This window comes from Ranitomeya variabilis, chromosome 2 (assembly GCF_051348905.1).
Source record: "Ranitomeya variabilis isolate aRanVar5 chromosome 2, aRanVar5.hap1, whole genome shotgun sequence".
Taxonomy (NCBI): domain Eukaryota; kingdom Metazoa; phylum Chordata; class Amphibia; order Anura; family Dendrobatidae; genus Ranitomeya; species Ranitomeya variabilis.
In genome coordinates, this window is record NC_135233.1 from 686,274,612 (window position 1) to 686,298,167 (window position 23,556).

Sequence of the window (23,556 nt, forward strand, 5' to 3'; positions counted from 1 at the left end):
TTTCTGTTTTTGCTTCTGAGTTTATGAAGCAAAAAACCCGCATAAAGTTTTAGCGTGCCTCCTGTTTTCCTCCCGTCGCACCCAAGTATGCACAACCCCCTACAACACAGACAGAAGCTGCAGCATGATGGAATGATGTTAGAAAAGCTAAATAATTTTCCCATAAAGATGCTTCGTAATCTGCTTGTGCTCCCTCTACTTGTGTATCCCTCTGCTGGTCATTACTCCTCCCTCCCCAGGGAGTATAATGGGAAGTTTAACCTGACACATAACTCTGTGGACTGTCTCTTCTTGCATTGCTCAAAATGCAGTTTAGCAGTTTTTCACAGTAGATGGTGCATTCAGGAGGGAGAAAAATGGCTTGTAAGTGGAGAAAGAAGCAGATTTCTTAAAATTTATTACAAAGTATAAATTGTAATTAAATGTAGTATTGACTTTATTCAGTGCTTATTGATACGACAATGATCACTTCAGCTTGAGAAAGGTTGTCTAGGCTAAATGATGTATGGCCTGTATAAACTTCACAAAGGGTTGCACTGTAGTGTACTCTCTAAGGGTATGTGCACACATTCAGGATTTGTAACAGAAAATTCTACTGCAAATCCTGATGTATTGGTTGGAGAAATGCTGCTTAAAGGGAACCTGTCAGCAGGATTGTGCACAGTAACCTGCAGTGTCAGGTGTCAGGTCGGCGCCATTATACTGATTATAATAATACCTTGGTTGATGAAATTCGTCTTGTTGTTGTTTAAGATTTATTTTCAGTTTTTAATGATCTGCCCATGCTTCGGTGCTACCTGTGGAGGGTATTGTGATTCTCTGCTTAGGTATTCATAATGCAGACTGCTGATAGGTCAGTGACCCTCCCCCTAGTTTGCATAATGAATACCTGAACATACTGAAGAAAATAAGAAAAACCTTCTGCTTGTAGGTGCCTAATAGTCCCTGTTCTTGATGTTATTGAGCAAGTACAAAAAAAAAAAAAAAATTTATATGGCTCCTGCCTCAGTAGCAGCTATCGATGTGCATAGAGATATGAAAGCTGCTATTGTGCAGGTGTCGGAGGTGACATTTTGCTGGAGAAGAATAAAAAATGTCCTTCTCCAAGATGGCGCCGTCCGCGCAGTAGCGGCTCTCTGAGATCGCCAAGAGCTGCTATGGTGCAGGCAGCGCCATCTTGGAGGAGGACATTTTTTGTATGTACAGGTATTTATTATACAAACTAGGGGGCAGGCCAGTTAGGGATCAGTGACCTGTCCGCAGTCTGCATTATGAATATGTAGTCAGAGCACCACATAAAGACCCCCCCCCCCAGGCTGCCCCGGGGCACGGACATTTCCTTATTTAAAAACTGAAAATTAAAAAAAAAATCAGTCTTGTGATTGTTGTTTAATCTTTTTTTTTTTTTTTTTTTTTTTTGTTTATACTAACAAAGGTATCATTTTAATCAGTATAATGGCACTGACCTGACACTGTGTAGGTTACTGTGCACAATCCTGCTGACAGGTTCCCATTAACGTGTGTATGGGGTTTGTTTGTTTTTTGTGTTTTTGTTATTTTTCATATTAGTATGGGGGAAATCTGCATCAAGAACACCAGAAAAACTGCCATTTTTGCAGATTTAGCCTTGCTGCACATCTACAAGGAAGAAAGTAAAGAATGTGTGCATGAGATTTCAAGAATCTCATTCACTTTGCTTGTACTAGGAAAATCCTTCTGGTTTTCTAACAAAACTACATGGGAGGGAGGAGGGACTCAACAAAAACACAACTTGTGCACATACACTTTGGTGGACAAAGCGCCCTTGTTTCTTTGATTGCTTATAGATATGAATATGAAAAAAGCTTGTGTCCTAAGCCTGGGATCACTAGGAGAGATGACTGTACCTACTAACCTTTTTGCTGTTACCTGCCAACACCCCATTACTCCACACATAATCGGGAATGATGGTGCCCTTGCTCCAATGAACAAGCAAAATGCTCACTTAGCTGGTGGCTAGCTGGTGGTCGAATCATTTTATGCAGGAAAGAAATCCTATTAGTAGGACCTAGGCTCGCGGAAATCGGGGGGGGGGGGGGGTGCTCCTGATGACATGATGGTCTACAGTTACAGATTGATCATATTGGCAAACGTTCTGTCCATATAATTGTTTGTCAGCCTGTGAAAATAAGCCAGTAAACGAAAGCCTAATGCCTACAGTGTATATAATAGTCTTTAGGCACTTCTGGGTGGAGTTTCACATGTTGGACTTGGAAGAGGACTGAACCCAGTGTTTCGCCTTACTGCCCTGACAAACAACCAACCAGAGTAGCTAAATTTGTAATTGCATATTATATAACGTGACTATTAGAAACTCCTGCCCATGTCATTGTCCCTTCATTTTACCACTGCTGGCATGCAAACAAACACCATTAATGAGACGTCTTTGTCATATCTGCCATAATTGCTAAAGTGAACGCCAGGTTTTCACAATCCACTTGTAATGTTTTCCCTTATCCCGATTTTTCTATACATCTCCGCTGCATGTTCCAGTTGCATACCACTATATCATAGAGGGAGAATTTCCTCATCCTTTGTTCCTAGGTAAAGGGTTCGCAATATAGCCTTTTAAAATATTTATACATCTATATCGTCCATGTGATGCCTAATTTAGACCTCATTCAGATGAATGTAATGCAGGACTGCCTTCACATCCATATCAACACTGCAAACCTGGCCAGGCCGCAAGTTTTAAAAGCAAAGTTAGAGTACCTTTCACCAGTTTTAGCAGGATGCATTGGCTACATAATGGATGGGTTGCTATAGAGTTGATTAAAACATGCAACGATAATGGCTTATAAAATTTAGATTCCAATTTATTCTAAGGGCAAGGGGTCGTTACCAGAGATTCATCTCTGGGGAGTTTCTTTTTCTCCTGCATGACTGTGACCAATCATAAGTCAAGAGGCATCAACCAGGGGAGAAAAACTCATCCAATCAAAAAAGCTTAGAACAGGCGTTTTCTATATGAGATATGTAGTGACTAGTGATGAGCGAGTATACTCGTTGCTCAGACTCGTGAAAGGTCCTCTTTAAAGGAGGGTACTCTGATGCCATTATTTCAGATCAGCAGTCAAGCCGAAAGCATTGCTTTCGTTCATAATACAGATGCCCAAAATGCCCATACATTATGGCCATCTGAATGAGGCCTACCTGTAATTTTGCTGCTGAGCTTAGATTTGTCATTTTCTCTGTATTCTATGTAAAACTGTCATTTCTGCTTATTTCAATCAGCGGTATTTAGAATTGGCTGTAATGTGAAGAGTCTCTAGGACTTCAGTAATCTAGAACTCATTATTTACCGTATTTTTCGGACCATAAGACGCACCCCAAATTTTCAGAAGGAAAATGGGGGGGGGGGGGGGTGAAGAGTCAAATGGGGGGTCCGTCTTACAGTCTGCATTCAGCTTACCGGTGGGGTGTGGTCACAGGAGGTGTTCGGTGGTCCGGTGATAAGACTCCCATCTCAGACTGGTGTGGCACGTTCGGCGGTGCTGGGGCTGCATCTGCATTTTGTTGAAGCCCGGATGTCCCCGCTCATCTATTGCTGCGATGTGGTGGAACCTGGGAAATCCCATCCCAGGCTGGTTCAGCGGTGTTCTGTAGTGCAGGGGGGCTGCGCCTGCATTTTGTGAAAACCCGGAGGCCCCCCGCACATCCATTGATGCGGTGGCCTCCGGGAAAATGGCCGCCGGGGCAGCGCAAGCTCAGATTGAGATCTCTGCACAGATATCTCGGGAGATGTGATCTGTGCCGAGGTTTCAATCTGAGCTTGCCCCCGGCGGCCATTTTCCTGGAGCCCTCCAGGCTTTCACAAAATGCTGGCGAGCCCCCCCCCCACCCGCACTGCCGAGCCTGCCGCATCAGCCTGATAAGGGAGTGTGATCATCGCCCTGAAACGTCGGACCGGGACCGCCGCAGAGTTGCCCGACTCCTGCCTCCACCACACTACTTGTAAGTATATTTCGACTATACGACACACCCCCTTTTTCCCCAAAAAAAATTTGGGGAAAAAGGTGCATCTTATAGTCCAAAAAAATACAGTACCTGGCCATCACAATGATCGCCATGTCAGTAGTATTTGGTAAGGTACCCATAGCGTGCAAGAACCATTGACTGTATTCTGATGTTACCATTGGTCTGTCTGCTTGTATGTAGTTAGCAAACAGTTCATGCCCATCACTTTTATTTTTTTATGTATATTTCACTGAGATGTGCATTTTGAATTATTAATACATTTATAGACTTATGAAGGCAGTAGTTGTGCAATCCAATCTACAGTCGGTATTTCTGATGTATCACAAATGAAACCTAGAAATATGTCCTCAAGTGCAAAAGTTTAGGAACTCATTCTGGATGCGCAGGACTAGTTGATTTCAAGCCCTGTACTCTAGTTCTTGCATGTTAGATAACATTACATTTATAGTGTTGTGTTGTGAATTTTTGTTTGTCTTGGATGATACTTTTTTTCCTGTTTTGTCGTCCAAGTGGTCACAAGCAGTCTCCAACAGTCGTCTATTCAGAAATCATTAATCAATTCTCCTTGACATGTTCTTCACTAATTGGGTTAACATGTTGCTTTGCGACTTTTTTTTGCTTTTACTACCACAGATTGTTTTACCGTTTTTAATGCTTTTTAATGTTTTTAGCAACTTAAACTGCAGCTGGCCACATATTCAATGGCAGTTGAAAGGATTGTGTTATCGTCTCAAAACCCTGACTTAAACCATATTAAAAATGTTCTAAGTGTATTTAACAATTTTGTATTTTTCCACATCACAATCTCAAAAATTAGATATCAAATCTCGCAATTCTCACGCTGGCCCCTGGGGCTTTTTAGACTTTAACGTCCTATTTCCGGAAATCTACATGTACGTTAGCAGCAATGAACAGACTGGCCCTATATTTTGGGTTTTTGAGAGGGGAGTAAGGTCCGCTTTAACATTGCTTGTTGTGGTTGGTGGAGCCTGTGTTATCTCTGTATAAAGAAAGAACCTATCCTTGTAATCTTGCCTTTGATAACAAGGAGCCTACTTAAAGGGAAGCGATCACCCTTTTTTAAAGGGAGTCTGTCACCTAATTTTGGCCCTATAAACTGCGGCCACCGCCATCAGGGGCTTATCTACAGCATTACAGAATGCTGTAGATAAGCCCCTGATGGCGGTGGCTGCAGTTTATAGAGCCAAAGTTAGGTGACAGACTCCCTTTAAGCTTTTCGAGTTAATAATTTGGGCATACACGTTATATACAGCTGAAATTAGTCATACCTGGATGCCTTGTTTAGTAAAAAATCATCTTTTTGCCCAGAAGATCAGGCTGCCTCCGGTCTTCATTATACAATATTTCTCCTCCCCTTCTCTTCAGACGTCCTTTTGACATCATGTGTGCGGTTGGAAATCCCGCCCCTGCACATTCTGGCAGATTCCTTTTTAGGGTATGTGCGCACGTTGCGGATTCTCTGCGGATCCGCAGCGTTTTTTCCAGTGCAGAAACACTGCAGATCCGCAATTGATTTACAGTACAATGTAAATCCAATGAGAAAAAAAAAATGCTGTGCACACTTTGCGGAAAATCCGCTGCGGAAACGCTGCGGTTTAAAAGAAGTAGCATGTCACTTCTTTTTTGTGAATCTGCAGCGGTTTTTGTACCCATTCCATTATAGAAAACCACAGGGGTAAAAAACGCAGCAAAAACGCACAAAAGAACGCTGCAGAACTGCACAACAAACTGCAGGTGCATTTTTTGCCAGGAGAGACAGAATCCGCACCAGAAATTCCTAAGCCTAATCCGCAACGTGTGCACATAGCCTAAGGGTATGTGTCCACGTTCAGGATTGCATCAGGATTTGGTCTGGTTTTGGCTTACAAATACTGATGAAAAATCCTGGAGTGGGTGATAAATGCAGAAGTGGTGCATATGTTTCTGTTATACTTTTCCTCTAATTGTTCCACTCCTGGTTTTGGCTTACAAATACTGATGAAAAATCCTGACCAAATCCTGATGCAATCCTGAACGTGGACACATACCCTAAGGGTATGTGCACACGCTGCGGATCTGAAGCGGATTGGCTGCTGCGGATTCGCAGCAGTTTTACATGAGTTTACAGTAGCATGTAAACCTATGGAAAACAAAATCCGCAGTGCACATGCGGAGGAAAAAAATGCGCGGAAACGCTGTTGTTTATTCCGCAGCATGTCAATTCTTTGTGCGGATTCCGCTGAGGTTTACACCTGCTCCATAATAGGAATCCACAGGTGTGGAATCCGCACAAAAAACGCTGTAAATCCTCGGTAATTCCGCAGTAAATACGCAGTGCGGATTTCCCAAAATCAGTGTGGAAAAAATCCGCACAACATTCTGCAACGTGTGCACATACCCTTAAACTCTTCCATAATTTGTAGGTGTGAGCTACTGGAAAACAGCTAGCTATGTTTTTATTCTATGCTGAGAATATTTTCCGAGTGGTGGTTTTTTTTTGTGCGCTTTTGCAAAAGCGATCTGTAATCTCCATAAGGTGTACTGGTTTATAGATTTAATGCACACAAAGTTAAAGGCGCTGGTCAAAATGTTTCATTTTCCTTAAGTCCTTAAGGAATGGATAATTTTACTTTTCTGTCTTTTTCTGAGAACTGTAAAGTTATTTTTCAACTGATTTTGAGCTCAGTTTAATTTTTTTCATGGCAAGATGGTATATTCGTACCAACTTGGGGTCCATACAACACACTTTTTTTTTTTTTTTTTTTTTCTTCAGTTTTTTTTAAAGGGAATTTGTCACCACATTTGACCAATCTAATATATTAGTATGGCCATACAGGCTATAAACTGCTGAAAACAATCCTATATGTGTGTCTCATATCAGCTGTGTTGTTGCTGAGAACTCGTCTTTTATCACTTTATATAAGTGACCTCTTCCTGACTCCTGGGCAGATGTTGCCTGGAGATAACTCTGCCTCCAGAGCTTATTTTCCATGAAGGAGCGTTACCAGTGTGAGGCAAGTAAGCGACACAGAACAGGAGAAATGAAATTTGTCTTCTTGCAAACACATTTTTTTTCTTCTCTCTCATCTCTGCTGTATTGCAGCAATATTGCAACCCTGTCAGCTTGTGAGATGGAAGCTGAAACTGAGAAGAACCTGCAGATGTCAGTTATCAGTAAAGCAGAGAGCGGCCATTATACATCGCACTTGTCACTCCCCCTTAATATTTAAAATAATCTCTGGGGGCAGAGATCCGTCCCGGAGCCTGGATATAAACTGATATAAAATGATAGAGGATGAGGTCTCAGCAACAACACAGCTGATATGAGACACACAGGGAGGACTGTTCTCAGCAGTCTATACCCTGTATGCCCATATAGTTTAGATAGGTCAAATGTGGTGACAGATTTTCTTTAAGGGACTTGAATCTTTGAATGATCTCATGTTGTATAGAGAGCAACCTGATCATGTCACATGGGGCTGATGATGCAAATTAAGAGTAGCTACTAGTTGGTTATTAGCAATGATTAGTGCTTAGTTCCAGCTGCTACTGTTAGAGACAGCGCCTGTGTTACACACCTTTTGTCTATTGCTTATGGAGTGGGTTCAGGTCCTCAGACCACCCTCTCACAAACGTGAAAAATAGTGTGGACGTATATTTCTGTTATTTTGTGCCAAGAGGTTAACGACAGATGTTCCTCACTACTAACATCGGTAAAGACTTGTGGAGTGGTAGCTGCCGGCACTCTCCAGAGGTTACATTAGCCTTTTATGCTGTAGTCAATAGCAATCACAGAATATAAGTAGTTTGACAGAGAGAAATCGCTTTCTCTGTTACTCCACTGGCTTTCCGCAGCATTGTCCCATGGAACTGAAGTTTTCTCTCTCAGCCAGAGGCCAAATATTGACATCCAGGTCTGCCATAGTTCCATGCTTACAAGGTACAATTTACTAGGCTTCTTGTCAGTTATAAGGCTAACAGGCTGGGTAATGCACTACACTATTTGAGGAGTGTAGTGTATTATCTATCTTGAGGGACTAATCTTTATAAAACACCTGGTAACCCCACCGATCAGCTATAATCGCTTCCATCAGTGGCCCGCTGAAAAAGGTGAACAGAAGACTGCAGCTCTGTATATTGTTTTGTGGCTGCTGCCAAGTACTGCAGATCAGCTTTTATTAAAATCAGTAGAAGGTAATCTGCACTATCTGCGAGCTAGCAACAAGCGGGCTACTGAGCTGTCATGTTCCGCTCCGTTCTTTCTTTACATTTAGGCGGAGCTGGTAATGACCGATCAGTGGGGTTGGGGGGGTGTCGAACCCCCACCAGCTGATATTGATAACCTTAAAGGGGTTGTCCGGCTTGCTGTAGGGATTTTCCGGCCCTGGGAGCATGACCGTAAGTATGTGATTTGCATAGATGCAGTTGCGTGCTGGTCAACCCCTTTAAGGAGAAAAGCCATTGGTTATCTTTCTAGTGTAGATATGTTCATACAGTAGAAAAGTTTCTTGCTGAAATTGAGATCCAAGAAGTATCGTTTCTCCTTGCGGAGAGTGACATGATAAGCATGTCAAGGTGAGGAGACTTAAAGCCGCAATGCTCCTCTGGGAAATATGCAAATTGTCTCTTCAGAGAGGAAGAGGACTAGAACTCTAGTGCCACTTATTGGAAGTAGCAATCCTAACAGTCAATGTCGACCCTTTAACGAGCCTTGTCACATGACTTAGGATAAGAGCCAAACCAGAATCTCAATTTGCAGAAACTGTGTTTCGGCTTTAAGTCTCCTCACCTCGCCATGCTTATCATGTCATTCTCCGCAAGGAGAAATGATACTTCTTGGATCCCGGTCAGACGCCTCTCAATCAGCCAAACCAGATCTCCACTTTGCACTGACGAGGGGCAGTACCCCGAAACAGTGTCTGCAAATTGAGATCTGGTTTGATCATGTGACAAGGCTCGTTAAAGGGTCGACATTGACTGTTAGGATTGCTACTTCCAACAGGTGGCACTAGAGTTCTAGTCCTCTTCCTCTCTGAAGACACAATTTGCTGGAATTGAGAAAATAAAGCTCTAGGGTTGAGGGGAAATGTTAATAATCAAACTAATGGAAACGAATGAGACCCATATTACATCACTTGGCTTGGATAAACCATGTAAAATTTCACATAAGTTTTCCTCAATCAAGGTATTAGTGAGCAAAATGGTGTTGTATTGTAAGACCTTTTTTTTATATAGAGCATATATTCTTCCTTAAACAGAAAATTGTATCCAAAACTTATCTAGATGTAAATGATAAAGGGGATCTGTTTGCACTAGAGATCCTTTTTAGAAGACCATATTTTTACAAAGCGTACGACTTGTGAACTGTGGCCCCATATCAAGCACATTGGAATTTTGGTGTGTGCTGTGCACATTGAGGCATTGTCCATCATTAGAAGCAACATTGTGATCTTTGGCGCTTGCTCAACGTTGCCTTATAACCCCAGCCTTATTGCAGTAATAAGGTAAGGAGCTGCCATAGGCTTCAGAGCCACAGACTTGATATTGCTGCCTTACATCTGGCTTTCCTATTTACAAGGTGAGCCTGTCCTATGATGCTCTCTGGCTCGCGAGACTACATGTTACACTTTGTCACGGCATGTCTTGCCAGATCGTTGTTAGTCTTGCATCTTTCTAATTTGTTTCTCTGCTGGCAAAGAGCAAGTAAGGGTGATCTGATTTGTACATACTTTAACTTGGTAGCCACTTTTTTTTTTTTTTTTTTTATGGCAAAAAGTCACTGTTGGATATACCTATATCCTAATACATGGTAAATAGCCTCATGAAATGGACAATTCATGGTTTTGACATATGTACAAGTAACAGCCTTTCTATCTTCTATGTACTCCTGTTGACCCTGTGTATATATTTTTACTAGAAAAATATATACGTTTGATTTTGCCTGCAGAAAGGGACGCTGCAATTCTTTGTTTAGTATTCTGCTTCTTTTCATCTTCTCTATGTAATAAACAAGATGGAAGCTGAGCGCCATTGACAGGAGCACTCTAGATGGGAATTAGGAATATTTTGTATTGTATCCATCATGTGCATTGTTAAGTCCTCTCTATATATGAATGGCTAACGTTGTCTAATTCACCTAGATGGTTAATTTTGATTGTGGCCTCTTTTCTAAGGTCAGACTATGCAATAAATGATGATCTCCTGTCGCATGGACTCGGTTTTCGTTCGCTTTTTTACGGTCTTCCATTCCATGCTGTTTTGTTTATTTATTTTGGCCTGGTTTGGCCACCTTTTATTTTGTGCTAATAAATGGATCTTGGCGCATAGGACGTTTGGAATACTGATTTTCTATTTTCAGCACAAGCAGAGATGTCCTGTGCTGGAGGACCAGCTGGTTGATCTGGTGGTCTATGCCATGGAGCGATCTGAGACGGAGGATAAGTTTGACGATGGAGGAACAAGTCAATTGTTGTGGCAACATCTTTCCAGCCAGCTGATATTCTTTGTGCTCTTTCAGTTTGCAAGTTTTCCACATATGGTCTTATCTCTCCACCAAAAGGTATTGAACGGTACCCAACAATTGTATTTTTTTACATATTACAGGTTAAGGTTTTTGAAGGTTCACTGTTGGCTCGTATGTACAGTATAATCATTGGAACCTCTGCTGTGATAAGTGTCTAACATTTTCATCACAGGGATCTGATATGATTATCCCTGGTCTTGCTCCTGAGAAAAGTGGTCATATGTTCAGATGAATCTGTCATTGTTTTACAGAAAGTCGGAGTCTATCATAAGGAAGCTGTAGCTAGCTTCCATAAAATAAGAAAACTTCTTTAATGATGTAAAGGGGTTTTATGATTCTGGAAAACCCATGTTCCCCAGTACAATTTATTTTAAAGAAAAAAAAAACTGTCCATCTATTTACCCTCCCCAGGTTGATCACTGACTTCCCTTACTACTCCCCATGTTTGTTGTGGTCAGCATAGCTGACGCCACGTCATCCACGCTGTAGCCAATTAATAAGCTGAATGGCTCAGGTAAATGACTGTCGGTACGTCTCATTAATTACTGAGGTCATTGAGACACTTAATTATATCATTCTGTGTTTTCCATCTCCGTAAAATAAGTTGAGAAGCCATTGTTAGGCTGCTTAATGACCGAAGGAACCTCTGATCCGAGCAGTTTTAAAACATTTTTTTTTTCACATTCACAAAGTCAAAATTGACACTGGCATGATTTTACGTTGACCTCTTTGATTTGAGCTACCATGTTTTCCAGTCTCATGGTTGGAGACTTTTACATTCCTAGGATTACAGCCATTGGAACCTCGAACCTGTCTGAACTGTACGCCTGCTGTTGTATGTAGGCCTTCAGACTCCTGTGTAGCACTTATTCTTATAAAATGTTTTATGGCTTTTTGGGATAAGGCTCTTTAAAGAAGCAGAGATATGGGCCATTTTATTTTGTGTTTATCAGTCTCAGGGTATGTGCACACGTTGCGGATTTCTTGCAGAAATTTCCTGAAGAAAACCGGAAATTTTCTGCAAGAAATCCGCAATTTTTTTTTTGCGTTTTTTTTCCCGTTTTTTTTAGCATTCTGCAAGCGTAATTAGCTTGCAGAATGCTAAACTTTTCCAAGCGATCTGTAGCATCGCTTGGAAAACTGACTGACAGGTTGGTCACACTTTTCAAACATAGCGTTTGACAAGTGTGACCAACTTTTTACTATAGATGCAGCTTATGCAGCATCTATAGTAAAAGATAGAATGTTTAAAAATAATTAAAAAAATAAAAAAATGCTTATACTCACCCAGACATCTCCTCAGCAGCGTCCGTTCCTCTTCCTATAGCTGGTCTGTGCGCACAGGACCTTCCGTGACGTCACGGTCACGTGAGCGGTCACATGACCGCTCACGACCAATCACAGGACAGTGACGTCATCGGCAGGTCTTTCACCGCACACCAGCTACAGGAACCGAAGCGACAGCGTGCAGTGGAGGCGGGAAGACATCGAGGGTGAGTATAGGACTCTTTTTTATTTTAATTCTTATTTTTTGACCACTTATATGGTGCCCAGTCCGTGGAGGAGAGTCTCCTCTCCTCCACCCTGGGTACCAACCGCACATAATCTGCTTACTTCCCGCATCGTGGGCACAGCCCCGTGCGGGAAGTAAGCAGATCAATGCACTCCTAGGTGTGCGGAATCCCCTGCAATTCCGCATTTTAATGAACATGTTGCTTTTTTTTCCGCGATGCGATTTTTTCGCGGAAAAAAAGGCTACATTTGCACAAAAAATGCGGAATACACTTAAAATAATAGGAGGCATATGTAAGCGTTTTTTTCGCGTTTTTATAGCGAAAAAACGCGAAAAATACTTAACGTGTTCACATGGCCTAAAGATCATTGAGGAGTTAATTGCATTGTCTGGCCGAAACCGTTCAATACTTACTCACAATATACAGTACAGACCAAAAGTTTGGACACACCTTCTCATTTAAAGATTTTTCTGTATTTTCATGACTATGAAAATTGTGTATTCACACTGAAGGCATCAAAACTATGAATTAACACATGTGGAATTATATACTTAACAAAAAGTGTGAAACAACTGAAAAAGCCCTGCAAGATGCTGTGGTAGCCATGCTGGTTCAGTATGCCTTCAATTTTGAATAAATCCCCGACAGTGTCACCAGCAAAGCACCCCCACACCATCACACCTCCTCCTCCATGCTTCACGGTGTGAACCAGGCATGTAGAGACCATCCGTTCACCTTTTCTGCATCGCACAAAGACACGGTGGTTGGAACCACAGATCTCAAATTTGGACTCGAGACCAAAGCACAGATTTCCACTGGTCTAATGTCCATTCCTTGTGTTCTTTAGCCCAAACAAGTCTCTTCTGCTTGTTGCCTGTCCTTAGCAGTGGTTTCCTAGCAGCTATTTTACCATGAAGGCCTGCTTCACAAAGACTCCTCTTAACAGTTGTAGAGATGTGTCTGCTGCTAGAACTCTGTGTGGCATTGACCTGGTCTCTAATCTGAGCTGCTGTTAACCTGCGATTTCTGAGGCTGGTGACTCGGATAAACTTATCCTCAGAAGCAGAGGTGACTCTTGGTCTTCCTTTCCTGGGGCGGTCGTCATGTGAGCCAGTTACTTTGTAGCGCTTGATGGTTTTTGCAACTGCACTTGGGGACACTTTCAAAGTTTCCCAATTTTTCGGACTGACTGACCTTCATTTCTTAAAGTAATGATGGCCACTCGTTTTTCTTTACTTAGCTGCTTTTTTTTCTTGCCATAATACAAATTCTAACAGTCTATTCAGTAGGACTATCAGCTGTGAATCCACCAGACTTCTGCTCAACACTACTGATGGTCCCAACCCCATTTATAAGGCAAGAAATCCCACTTATTAAACCTGACAAGGCACACCTGTGAAGTGAAAACCATTCCCGGTGACTACCTCTTGAAGCTCCTCAAGAGAATGCCAAGAGTGTGCAAAGCACTCAGCAAAGCAAAAGGTGGCTACTTTGAAGAACCTAGAATATAAGACATATTTTCAGTTGTTTCACACTTTTTTGTTACCGATAAGTATATAATTCCACATGTGTTAATTCATAGTTTTGATGCCTTCAGTGTGAATGTACAATTTTCATAGTCATGAAAATTCAGAAAAATCTTTAAATGAGAAGGTGTGTCCAAACTTTTGGTCTGTACTGTAGGTGGTAACTTGTTGATCAGTGGGAGTCTGACCATTATGGTCTGCACTGATCAACAGAAAGAATGGAGCTGCAGTTGGGCCACTCTATTTTGTAACGGGGATAAACATAAATCCTTGTTCTGTACCAGTGTTCGAACCCCCACCGGTCAGCTAGTGGTCACCTATCCTGTGGAGAAGTGTTTTCTTGTTTTCACCAGACAGCACTTTTAATGTTGATCACATATGTTCAGATGCTGATCAGTAACACGTGACACATTTGTTGCAGCTTGCGGGTCGAGGTCTCATAAAAGGAAGGGATCACCTGATGTGGGTTCTGCTTCAGTTTATCTCCGGAAGCATACAGAAGAATGCTCTAGCTGACTTTTTACCAGTTATGAAGCTCTTTGACCTCTTGTATCCAGAAAAGGAGGTGAGTACTTAAGCAACAGGTAGGTTTTGGTGTTGGTATCTTGCCCCTTGACTTCTAGGGTTGAATAGACTAAGTGTTACTATAAAATATGCCTTTTGTTGGTTTCATCAAAGCTTTTTAATTAAAAAAAATAAATAAATAAAATAAATTTTAAAACACTATTCTAAAACTATGTCCACACTAAACGTTTTTGCAGTGTTTTTTTGCTGCTTTTTTATGCTAATTTTCAGCTGCATTTGACAGTACCAGCTATGTGATTTCATAAATCTCATGCACACAGCTTGTATTTTTTGCCATCAGTATTTTGTGCTTTGCTGCGTTTTTTTTTTTTTGGACATGGCATGTCACTACTTTTACCGTTTTTCCACCAATTGAATGATAAAAACGCATGATAAAAAACGCACCCAAACCACGCAAAACCTGCATTTTTGCCGTAGCTTTTTTTCCTGACAAACACTCAGGTTTTGCTGCAGGAAAAGAATTGCAGCATAAACGCCCAGTGTGAACTTGGCCTAATAATTTTAGGATTGATTGCGAATGAACGAGCAGTATTGCACATTCTCTGTTCTTGTCAGACCCCCCCCAAGGTCCAATAAGCTGAGTTGTGGGCGGCTTCTTGTAGTTGCAGACCTCGTATAAGGTGACCGTGGTCATTAGTAATTTTCCTGTTTTGAATTCTGCATTATCACTATATTCTTATGTCCAGTTTAATGATTTATATTATGATTTTACTGTTTTGTTCTTTTTGGGGTTTTTTAATATTGGTATAATTGATTTTTATTTTTGTTTTAGTGCATCCCTGTGCCAGATATCACCAAGCCTCAGTCCACACATTCCTTTGCAATGACTTGTATTTGGATCCATCTTAACAGGAAAGCACAAAATGACAACTCCAAGCTGCAGATTCCCATTCCTCACTCTTTGAAGTTACATCATGAGTATGTAAAATAACCCTGCTAATGTGTATTCCTATAACTGCATATCGAATGTTATCTTTGGTTCTCCACATCTTAAAAAAAAAAAATTACAGAACTACCTTTTGCAGCTTTTGGTTTTCTCCTGAGCTTTTTTAGGCCGGCGTCACACTCAGCGTATGTAAATACGGTCCGTTTTTTACGGCCGTAATACGCAGAAATGTTCCCAAAATAGTAATCCGTATGTCATCCGTAGGCAGGGTGTGTCAGCGTATTTTGCGCATGGCATCCTCCGTATGTAATCCGTATGGCATCCATACTGCGATATTTTCTCGGAGGCTTGCAAAACCGACATCTAATGGATTTATGTGCTCAAATGTTCGTAAAAACATATATACACACACACACACACACACACACACACACACACACACACACACACACACACACACACACACACACACACACACACACACACACACACTGTGTATGTATATATATATATATATATATATATATACATACATGCATACATACATACATACATACATACATACATGCATGCATGCATGCATGCATGCATACATACATACTAGATGGTGGCCCGATTCTAACGCATCGGGTATTCTAGAATATGCATGTCCACATAGTATATTGCACAGTTACATAGTATATTGGCCAGCCACGTAGCATATTGCACAGTCTGGTCACAAATGTGTCAAAGGCGGATGAGAAAAACAGCCACATTGATGCCAACTGCTGCTATAGTGTCAGATCAGTTCTCCTAGAGCCTATCATGTAGGACCATCAGGAGATGAGATCCTCGTGAGATGGCACACTGTACCCTGCCCACCGCACCTTGCCCATCGTACCCTGCACACCATACCCTGCACAAAACACATTGCCCACCGTACCCTGCCCATCGCACCATGCCCATCGTACCCTGCACACCATACCCTGCACATTACCCACCGTAACCTGCCCATCGCACCTTGCACACCGTACCCTGCACACCATACCCTGCACACAGCACCTTGCCCACTGTACCCTGCACACCATACCCTGCACACAGCACCTTGCCCACCGTACCCTGCACACAGCACATTGCCCATTGTACCCTGCCCACCGCACCTTGCCCATCGTACCCTGCACACCATACCCTGCACAAAACACATTGCCCACCGTACCCTGCCCATCGCACCATGCCCATCGTACCCTGCACACCATACCCTGCACATTGCCCACCGTAACCTGCCCATCGCACCTTGCACACCGTACCCTGCACACCATACCCTGCACACAGCACCTTGCCCACTGTACCCTGCACACCATACCCTGCACACAGCACCTTGCCCACCGTACCCTGCACACAGCACATTGCCCATTGTACCCTCCCCACCGCACCTTGCCCATCGTACCCTGCACACCATACCCTGCACACAGCACCTTGCCCACCATACCCTGCACACCGAAATTTGCCCATCGTACCCTGCACACCATACCCTGCACACAGCACATTGCCCACCGTACCATGCCCATCACACCTTGCCCACCGCACTCTGCACACCATACCCTGCACACAGCACCTTGCCCACCATACCCTGCACACCGAAATTTGCCCATCATACCCTGCACACCGTACCCTGCCCTCGCCCATCAGCCACTTGGACCTCCTGGAGTCTGTGCCTCGCTGTGTTTCCAGCCTCAGCTCAGACACTGGGTCGCAGCAGAGACCTGCAGTACAGTTACAGAGCCTCAGTGTCTTCTGCAGGGAGAAGGGAAGACACCTGCTCAACATGACGAACACCCGGTCCACGTCCGGATAGGTGAGCGGGTCTTGGGGTCTCAGCCACACGTTACACGGCAGCTTCACCTGCAGGCTGCTCAGCGGGTACACAATGAGGGTCCACTGTTTCAGGGGCTTATTCCGGGACTCCGCTGCCCAGTTACATCAGTTCCAGCTGCCAAAGACCACCACAAATGGCTGTGACAGCTTCCGGTCTCAGGGTTGGTATAAGGCGAGCGCAGGACCTGTGATGACGTTGCGGTCACATGACCGTGACGTCATGGAAGGTCCTCGCACCGGAACCTGCCGCTTGCATTGCCGAGGACACCGCACGATGTCGGAGGGTGAGAATAACCTTTTTTTTATTATTATTATTTGTAACATTAGATCTTTTTACTATTGATGCTGCATACGGAGCATCAACAGTAAAAAGTTGGTCACACAGGGTTAATAGCTGCGTAACCGGAGTGCGTTACACTGCACTCCGGTAACTCTGCCATTAACCCTGTGTGAGGGCTGACTGGAGGGGAATATGGAGCGGGCATTCACTGCGGGGAGGAAAGAGCGGCCATTTTTCCGCCGGACTGTGCATGCCGCTGATTGGTCGTGGGCGTTTTGCCACCACCAATCAGCGACTTGGATTTCCATGACAGACAGAGGCCGCGACCAATGAATATCCGAGACAGACAGACGGAAGTGACCCTTAGACAATTATATATATAGATATATATAGATATGTCTATATAAAATTCTTTACCATGCAGTCTGTTATTCTTTGTCCACAGCTACACATTAATTTAATCTAACGCATCGGGTATTCTAGAATATGCATGTCCCCGTAGTATATGGACAATGATGATTCCAGAATTCGCGGCAGACTGTGCCCGTCGCTGATTGGTCGAGGCAACCTTTATGACATCTACGTCGATACTGTGCCCGTCGCTGATTGGTCGAGGCGAATTCGCGGCAGACTGTGCCCGCTGATTGGTCGAGGCAACCTTTATGACATCATCGTCGCCATGCTGTGCCCGTCGCTGATTGGTCGAGGCCTGGCGGCCTCGACCAATCAGACGCGGGATTTCCAGGACTGACAGACAGACAGACAGACAGACCCTTAGACAATTATATATATATATAGATATATATATAATATACATACACTGTATTTATATTTAATTCAGCGCGAGATATGTGAATAGCCGGTAATTCAATTGCCGGCTTTTCATTTCTCCTTCACAAACCCGACATGATATGAGACATGGTTTACATACAGTAAACCATCTCATATCCCTTTTTGTTTTGCATATTCCACACTACTAATGTTAGTAGTGTGTATGTGCAAAATTAGGGCGCTGTAGCTTGTAAAATAAAGGGTTAAATCGCGGAAAAAATTGGCGAGGGCTACCGCGCAATTTTCTCCGCCAGAGTGGTAAAGCCAGTGACTGAGGGCAGATATTAATAGCCTAGAGAGGGTCCATGGTTATTGGCTCCCCCTGGCTACAAACATCTGCCCCCAGCCACCCCAGAAAAGGCACATCTGGAAGATGCGCCTATTCTGGCACTTGGCCACTCTCTTCCCACTCCCGTGTAGCAGTGGGGTAATGAAGGGTTAATGTCACCTTGCTATTGTAAGGTGACATTAAGCCAGATTAATAATGGAGAGGCGTCAATTATGACACCTATCCATTATTAATCCAATAGTATGAAATGGTTAATAAAACACACACACATTATTATTACCAAGTCCTTTAATGAAATAAAGACACAGGGTGTTGTAATATTTTATTATTCTCTTAATAAAGCTGAAGACCCTCGTTCTGTAAAAATAAAAAAATCAACAATATCCCATACCTTCCAATGATCAGTCACGTCCCACGAAGTAAATCCATCTGAAGGGGTTAAATCATTTTACAGCCAGGAGCTGTGCTAAAGCACTGCTCGTGGTTGTAAAACCCCCGGGAATGAATGGAGTGCAGGGGAATGACCTGTAGTTACCTTGAGTTGCGGTGAGGCGCCCTCTGCTGGATGTCCTCATATGAACTCGAGCGTGGGAACTTTTACCAGGCTCCAGTTCATGAGGACATCCAGCAGAGGGCGCCTCACCGCAACTCAAGGTAACTACAGGTCATTCCCCTGCACTCCATTCATTCCCGGGGGGTTTTACAACCACGAGCAGTGCTTTAGCACAGCTCCTGGCAGTAAAATGATTTAACCCCTTCAGATGGATTTACTTCGTGGGACGTGACTGATCATTGGAAGGTATGGGATATTGTTGATTTTTTTATTTTTACTTTTTTACAGAACGAGGGTCTTCAGCTTTATTAAGAGAATAATAAAATATTACAAATATTACAAATAACAAATCTGCAGGTGGTCGGGCATCTAGGAAATAGCGACCACAATATTGTATAGTTTCACCTGTCTTTCACTAGGGGGACTTGTCAGGGAGTCACAAAAACACTGGACTTTAGGAAGGCAAAGTTTGACCAGCTTAGAGATGCCCTTAATCTGGCAGACTGGGACAATATCCTCAGAAATAAGAATACAGATAATAAATGGGAAATGTTTAAGAACATCCTAAATAGGCACTGTAAGCAGTTTATACCTTGTGGGAATAAAAGGACTAGAAATAGGAAAAACCCAATGTGGCTAAACAAAGAAGTAAGACAGGCAATTAACAGTAAAAAGAAAGCATTTGCACTACTAAAGCAGGATGGCACCATTGAAGCTCTAAAAAACTATAGGGAGAAAAATACTTTATCTAAAAAACTAATTAAAGCTGCCAAAAAGGAAACAGAGAAGCACATTGCTAAGGAGAGTAAAACTAATCCCAAACTGTTCTTCAACTATATCAATAGTAAAAGAATAAAAACTGAAAATGTAGGCCCCTTAAAAAATAGTGAGGAAAGAATGGTTGTAGATGACGAGGAAAAGGCTAACATATTAAACACCTTCTTCTCCACGGTATTCACGGTGGAAAATGACATGCTAGGTGAAATCCCAAGAAACAATGAAAACCCTATATTAAGGGTCACCAATCTAACCCAAGAAGAGGTGCGAAACCGGCTAAATAAGATTAAAATAGATAAATCTCCGGGTCCGGATGGCATACACCCACGAGTACTAAGAGAACTAAGTAATGTAATAGATAAACCATTATTTCTTATTTTTAGGGACTCTATAGCGACGGGGTCTGTTCCGCAGGACTGGCGCATAGCAAATGTGGTGCCAATATTCAAAAAGGGCTCTAAAAGTGAACCTGGAAATTATAGGCCAGTAAGTCTAACCTCTACTGTTGGTAAAATATTTGAAGGGTTTCTGAAGGATGTTATTCTGGATTATCTCAATGAGAATAACTGTTTAACTCCATATCAGCATGGGTTTATGAGAAATCGCTCATGTCAAACCAATCTAATCAGTTTTTATGAAGAGGTAAGCTATAGGCTAGACCACGGTGAGTCATTGGACGTGGTATATCTCGATTTTTCCAAAGCGTTTGGTACCGTGCCGCACAAGAGGTTTGTACACAAAATGAGAATGCTTGGTCTGGGGGAAAATGTGTGTAAATGGGTTAGTAACTGGCTTAGTGATAGAAAGCAGAGGGTGGTTATAAATGGTATAGTCTCTAACTGGGTCGCTGTGACCAGTGGGGTACCGCAGGGGTCGGTATTGGGACCTGTTCTCTTCAACATATTCATTAATGATCTGGTAGAAGGTTTACACAGTAAAATATTGATATTTGCAGATGATACAAAACTATGTAAAGCAGTTAAAACAAGAGAAGATAGTATTCTGCTACAGATGGATCTGGATAAGTTGGAAACTTGGGCTGAAAGGTGGCAGATGAGGTTTAACAATGCTAAATGTAAGGTTATACACATGGGAAGAAGGAATCAATATCACCATTACACACTGAACGGGAAACCACTGGGTAAATCTGACAGGGAGAAGGACTTGGGGATCCTAGTTAATGATAAACTTACCTGGAGCAGCCAGTGCCAGGCAGCAGCTGCCAAGGCAAACAGGATCATGGGGTGCATTAAAAGAGGTCTGGATACACATGATGAGAGCATTATACTGCCTCTGTACAAATCCCTAGTTAGACCGCACATGGAGTACTGTGTCCAGTTTTGGGCACCGGTGCTCAGGAAGGATATAATGGAACTAGAGAGAGTACAAAGGAGGGCAACAAAGTTAATAAAGGGGATGGGAGAACTACAATACCCAGATAGATTAGCGAAATTAGGATTATTTAGTCTAGAAAAAAGACGACTGAGGGGCGATCTAATAACCATGTATAAGTATATAAGGGGACAATACAAATATCTCGCTGAGGATCTCTTTATACCAAGGAAGGTGACGGGCACAAGGGGGCTTTCTTTGCGTCTGGAGGAGAGAAGGTTTTTCCACCAACATAGAAGAGGATTCTTTACTGTTAGGGCAGTGAGAATCTGGAATTGCTTGCCTGAGGAGGTGGTGATGGCGAACTCAGTCGAGGGGTTCAAGAGAGGCCTGGATGTCTTCCTGGAGCAGAACAATATTGTATCATACAATTATTAGGTTCTGTAGAAGGATGTAGATCTGGGGATTTATTATGATGGAATATAGGCTGAACTGGATGGACAAATGTCTTTTTTCGGCCTTACTAACTGTTACTATGTTACAACACCATGTGTCTTTATTTTATTAAAGGATTTTGTAATATTGTGTGTGTGTGTTTTCTTAACCATTTCATACTATTGTATTAATAATGGATAGGTGTCATAATTGACGCCTCTCCATTATTAATCTGGCTTAATGTCACCTTACAATAGCAAGGTGACATTAACCCTTCATTACCCCATATCCCACTGCTACACGGGAGTGGGAAGAGAGTGGCCAAGTGCCAGAATGGGCGCATCTTCCAGATGTGCCTTTTCTGGGGTGGCTGGGGGCAGATGTTTGTAGCCAGGGAGGACAAAATCCATGGACCCTCTCTAGGCTATTAATTTCTCCTTCGCCTCATTGGGGGACACAGACCATGGGTGTATGCTGCTGCCACCAGGAGGCTGACACTAAGTATTACAAAGAAAGTTAGCTCCTCCCCTGCAGTATACACCCCTCTGCTGGTTCCCAGCTAACCAGTTCTTGCTTAGTGTCCGTAGGAGGCACACGGACGGGTCTGCTATTCAGACCCAAAGAACTCTTTTTTTCCGTTTTTTTTTACTTTTTACTACGGTCGAATGGGGCGACGGATTCTTTCATGTTCCGATCTCCTCGAACCATCAACAGGCGAGCACGGGAGTTTTACCTCTCCGTATCCTCTCCTGCGACGTGGGAAGCCACTGCCTGAGCTGATTCTAGGGGCGACGGGCCCCTTCAAGGGGACCGATCTCCCCCCTCCCTTATCAGACGAGCACTGGAGTTTTTCCTTCAGTATCCTCTTCTGCAGCCAGGCCTATTGCCGGACATTCAGCCCTCTCCACCAGGTTTTACCCTCGGCTGTACAGAGGCACCTTCCAGCGTGGCGTCCGAGCAGCCCCCACTGCATCACCACTGAAAAAGCGGATGATGGAAGGAGGCAGACGGTTCCTCTCCACCCCTCTTCTGCAGGGATGGTGGATGGAGGCTCCCCAACCCTGCATCGGCCTATCTACCCGGGCACAGCTCCTACCTGCAGCATCTGCCATGGTCCCCCTCCATATTGGGGTAAGTGCTCCGTGAGATTTGGGTGTTCCGACGGTCAGAGGAGGGCTCCATAGCGACTGGGTCCCCACAGAGCTTCGCGGCACTTTTCCCCTCAGTCTGCGGGTGCGCGCCGGCCGAAGCCATAACTTTAGTCCCCGGCTTCGGCCCTGTTTAGGCCGCAGCCCGGGAGGCCCCGCCCACCGCTTGCTCCCTTCTAGCGGCTCCGCCCCCCTATTCAGGCGCTTCTCGTTCCAGACGAGATCTCGGCGGCCATCTTCCTCCTCCTCCATTGCGGTCACTATTTCTTCTGGAGGGGGCTGCGGCCGGCGGTTTTTTCAGCGCTGAAGTCAGCGCTATTCCGTCGGGGGACTCAGAACCTGAGTAAGGTGAATCGGACAACCCCCCCCCCGGCACGCATCCCGGCAGCATTAAGGGACTAGCTTTCCCTGTTTTTTTTTATATACTTAAGGCTGCAATTTTCTGGTGCTCCTGCACACTACAGAATGTATAGTACAGTATGCAGGCTTGCAAACGGAGAGCTGTGAGTTCCCAGCAACGAAGCTCTCATGATGACTCATTCCCTGGTGACTCATTCCCTGGTGACTCATTCCCTGGTGACTCATTCCCTGGTGACTCATTCCCTGGTGACTCATTCCCTGGTATTTGCTACTCTGCCTCGGTAGTCGCTGGGCCCATAGGTGCATCCCCAGCTTTCCATGCCTTTTTATTAAACCCAGGACCAGCATTCCCTGGTCTTAAGGGTCCCCTAGTTTTAAAAGGGTCACATCCCCAGCATTCTCTGCTCTGCCAGAAGCCGGTCTCTTTTTCCTTAGTACTTAATCAGGCCAGTATGCCCTGGTCTTAAAGGCACAGGGCCAGTAGGCACTCGTCTTGAAGGCACATGGCAAGTGTGCCCTCGTCTTAAAGACACATGACCAGCATCCCTGGTCTTAAAGGAGCATGACCAGCTTTTTTTGTTCTTAAAGGCACATTACCAGCTTTGCTGGTCTTTAAGGCACTTGTTCCTACATTCCTCTCATGACC

At 43.6% G+C, this 23,556-nt stretch overlaps 1 protein-coding gene across 1 annotated transcript in view; it reads left to right on the forward strand.

Annotated features, from left to right (window-relative positions):
- The window catches only part of MED23 (mediator complex subunit 23), a 144,779-nt gene that overhangs the window by 45,540 nt on the left and 75,683 nt on the right, over nt 1-23,556 (forward strand). The window contains exons 11-13 of the mRNA XM_077289353.1: nt 10,376-10,576; nt 14,002-14,145; nt 14,938-15,083. Coding sequence (XP_077145468.1) covers nt 10,376-10,576; nt 14,002-14,145; nt 14,938-15,083 — 491 coding nt within the window. The remainder of the gene's footprint in view (nt 1-10,375; nt 10,577-14,001; nt 14,146-14,937; nt 15,084-23,556) is intronic.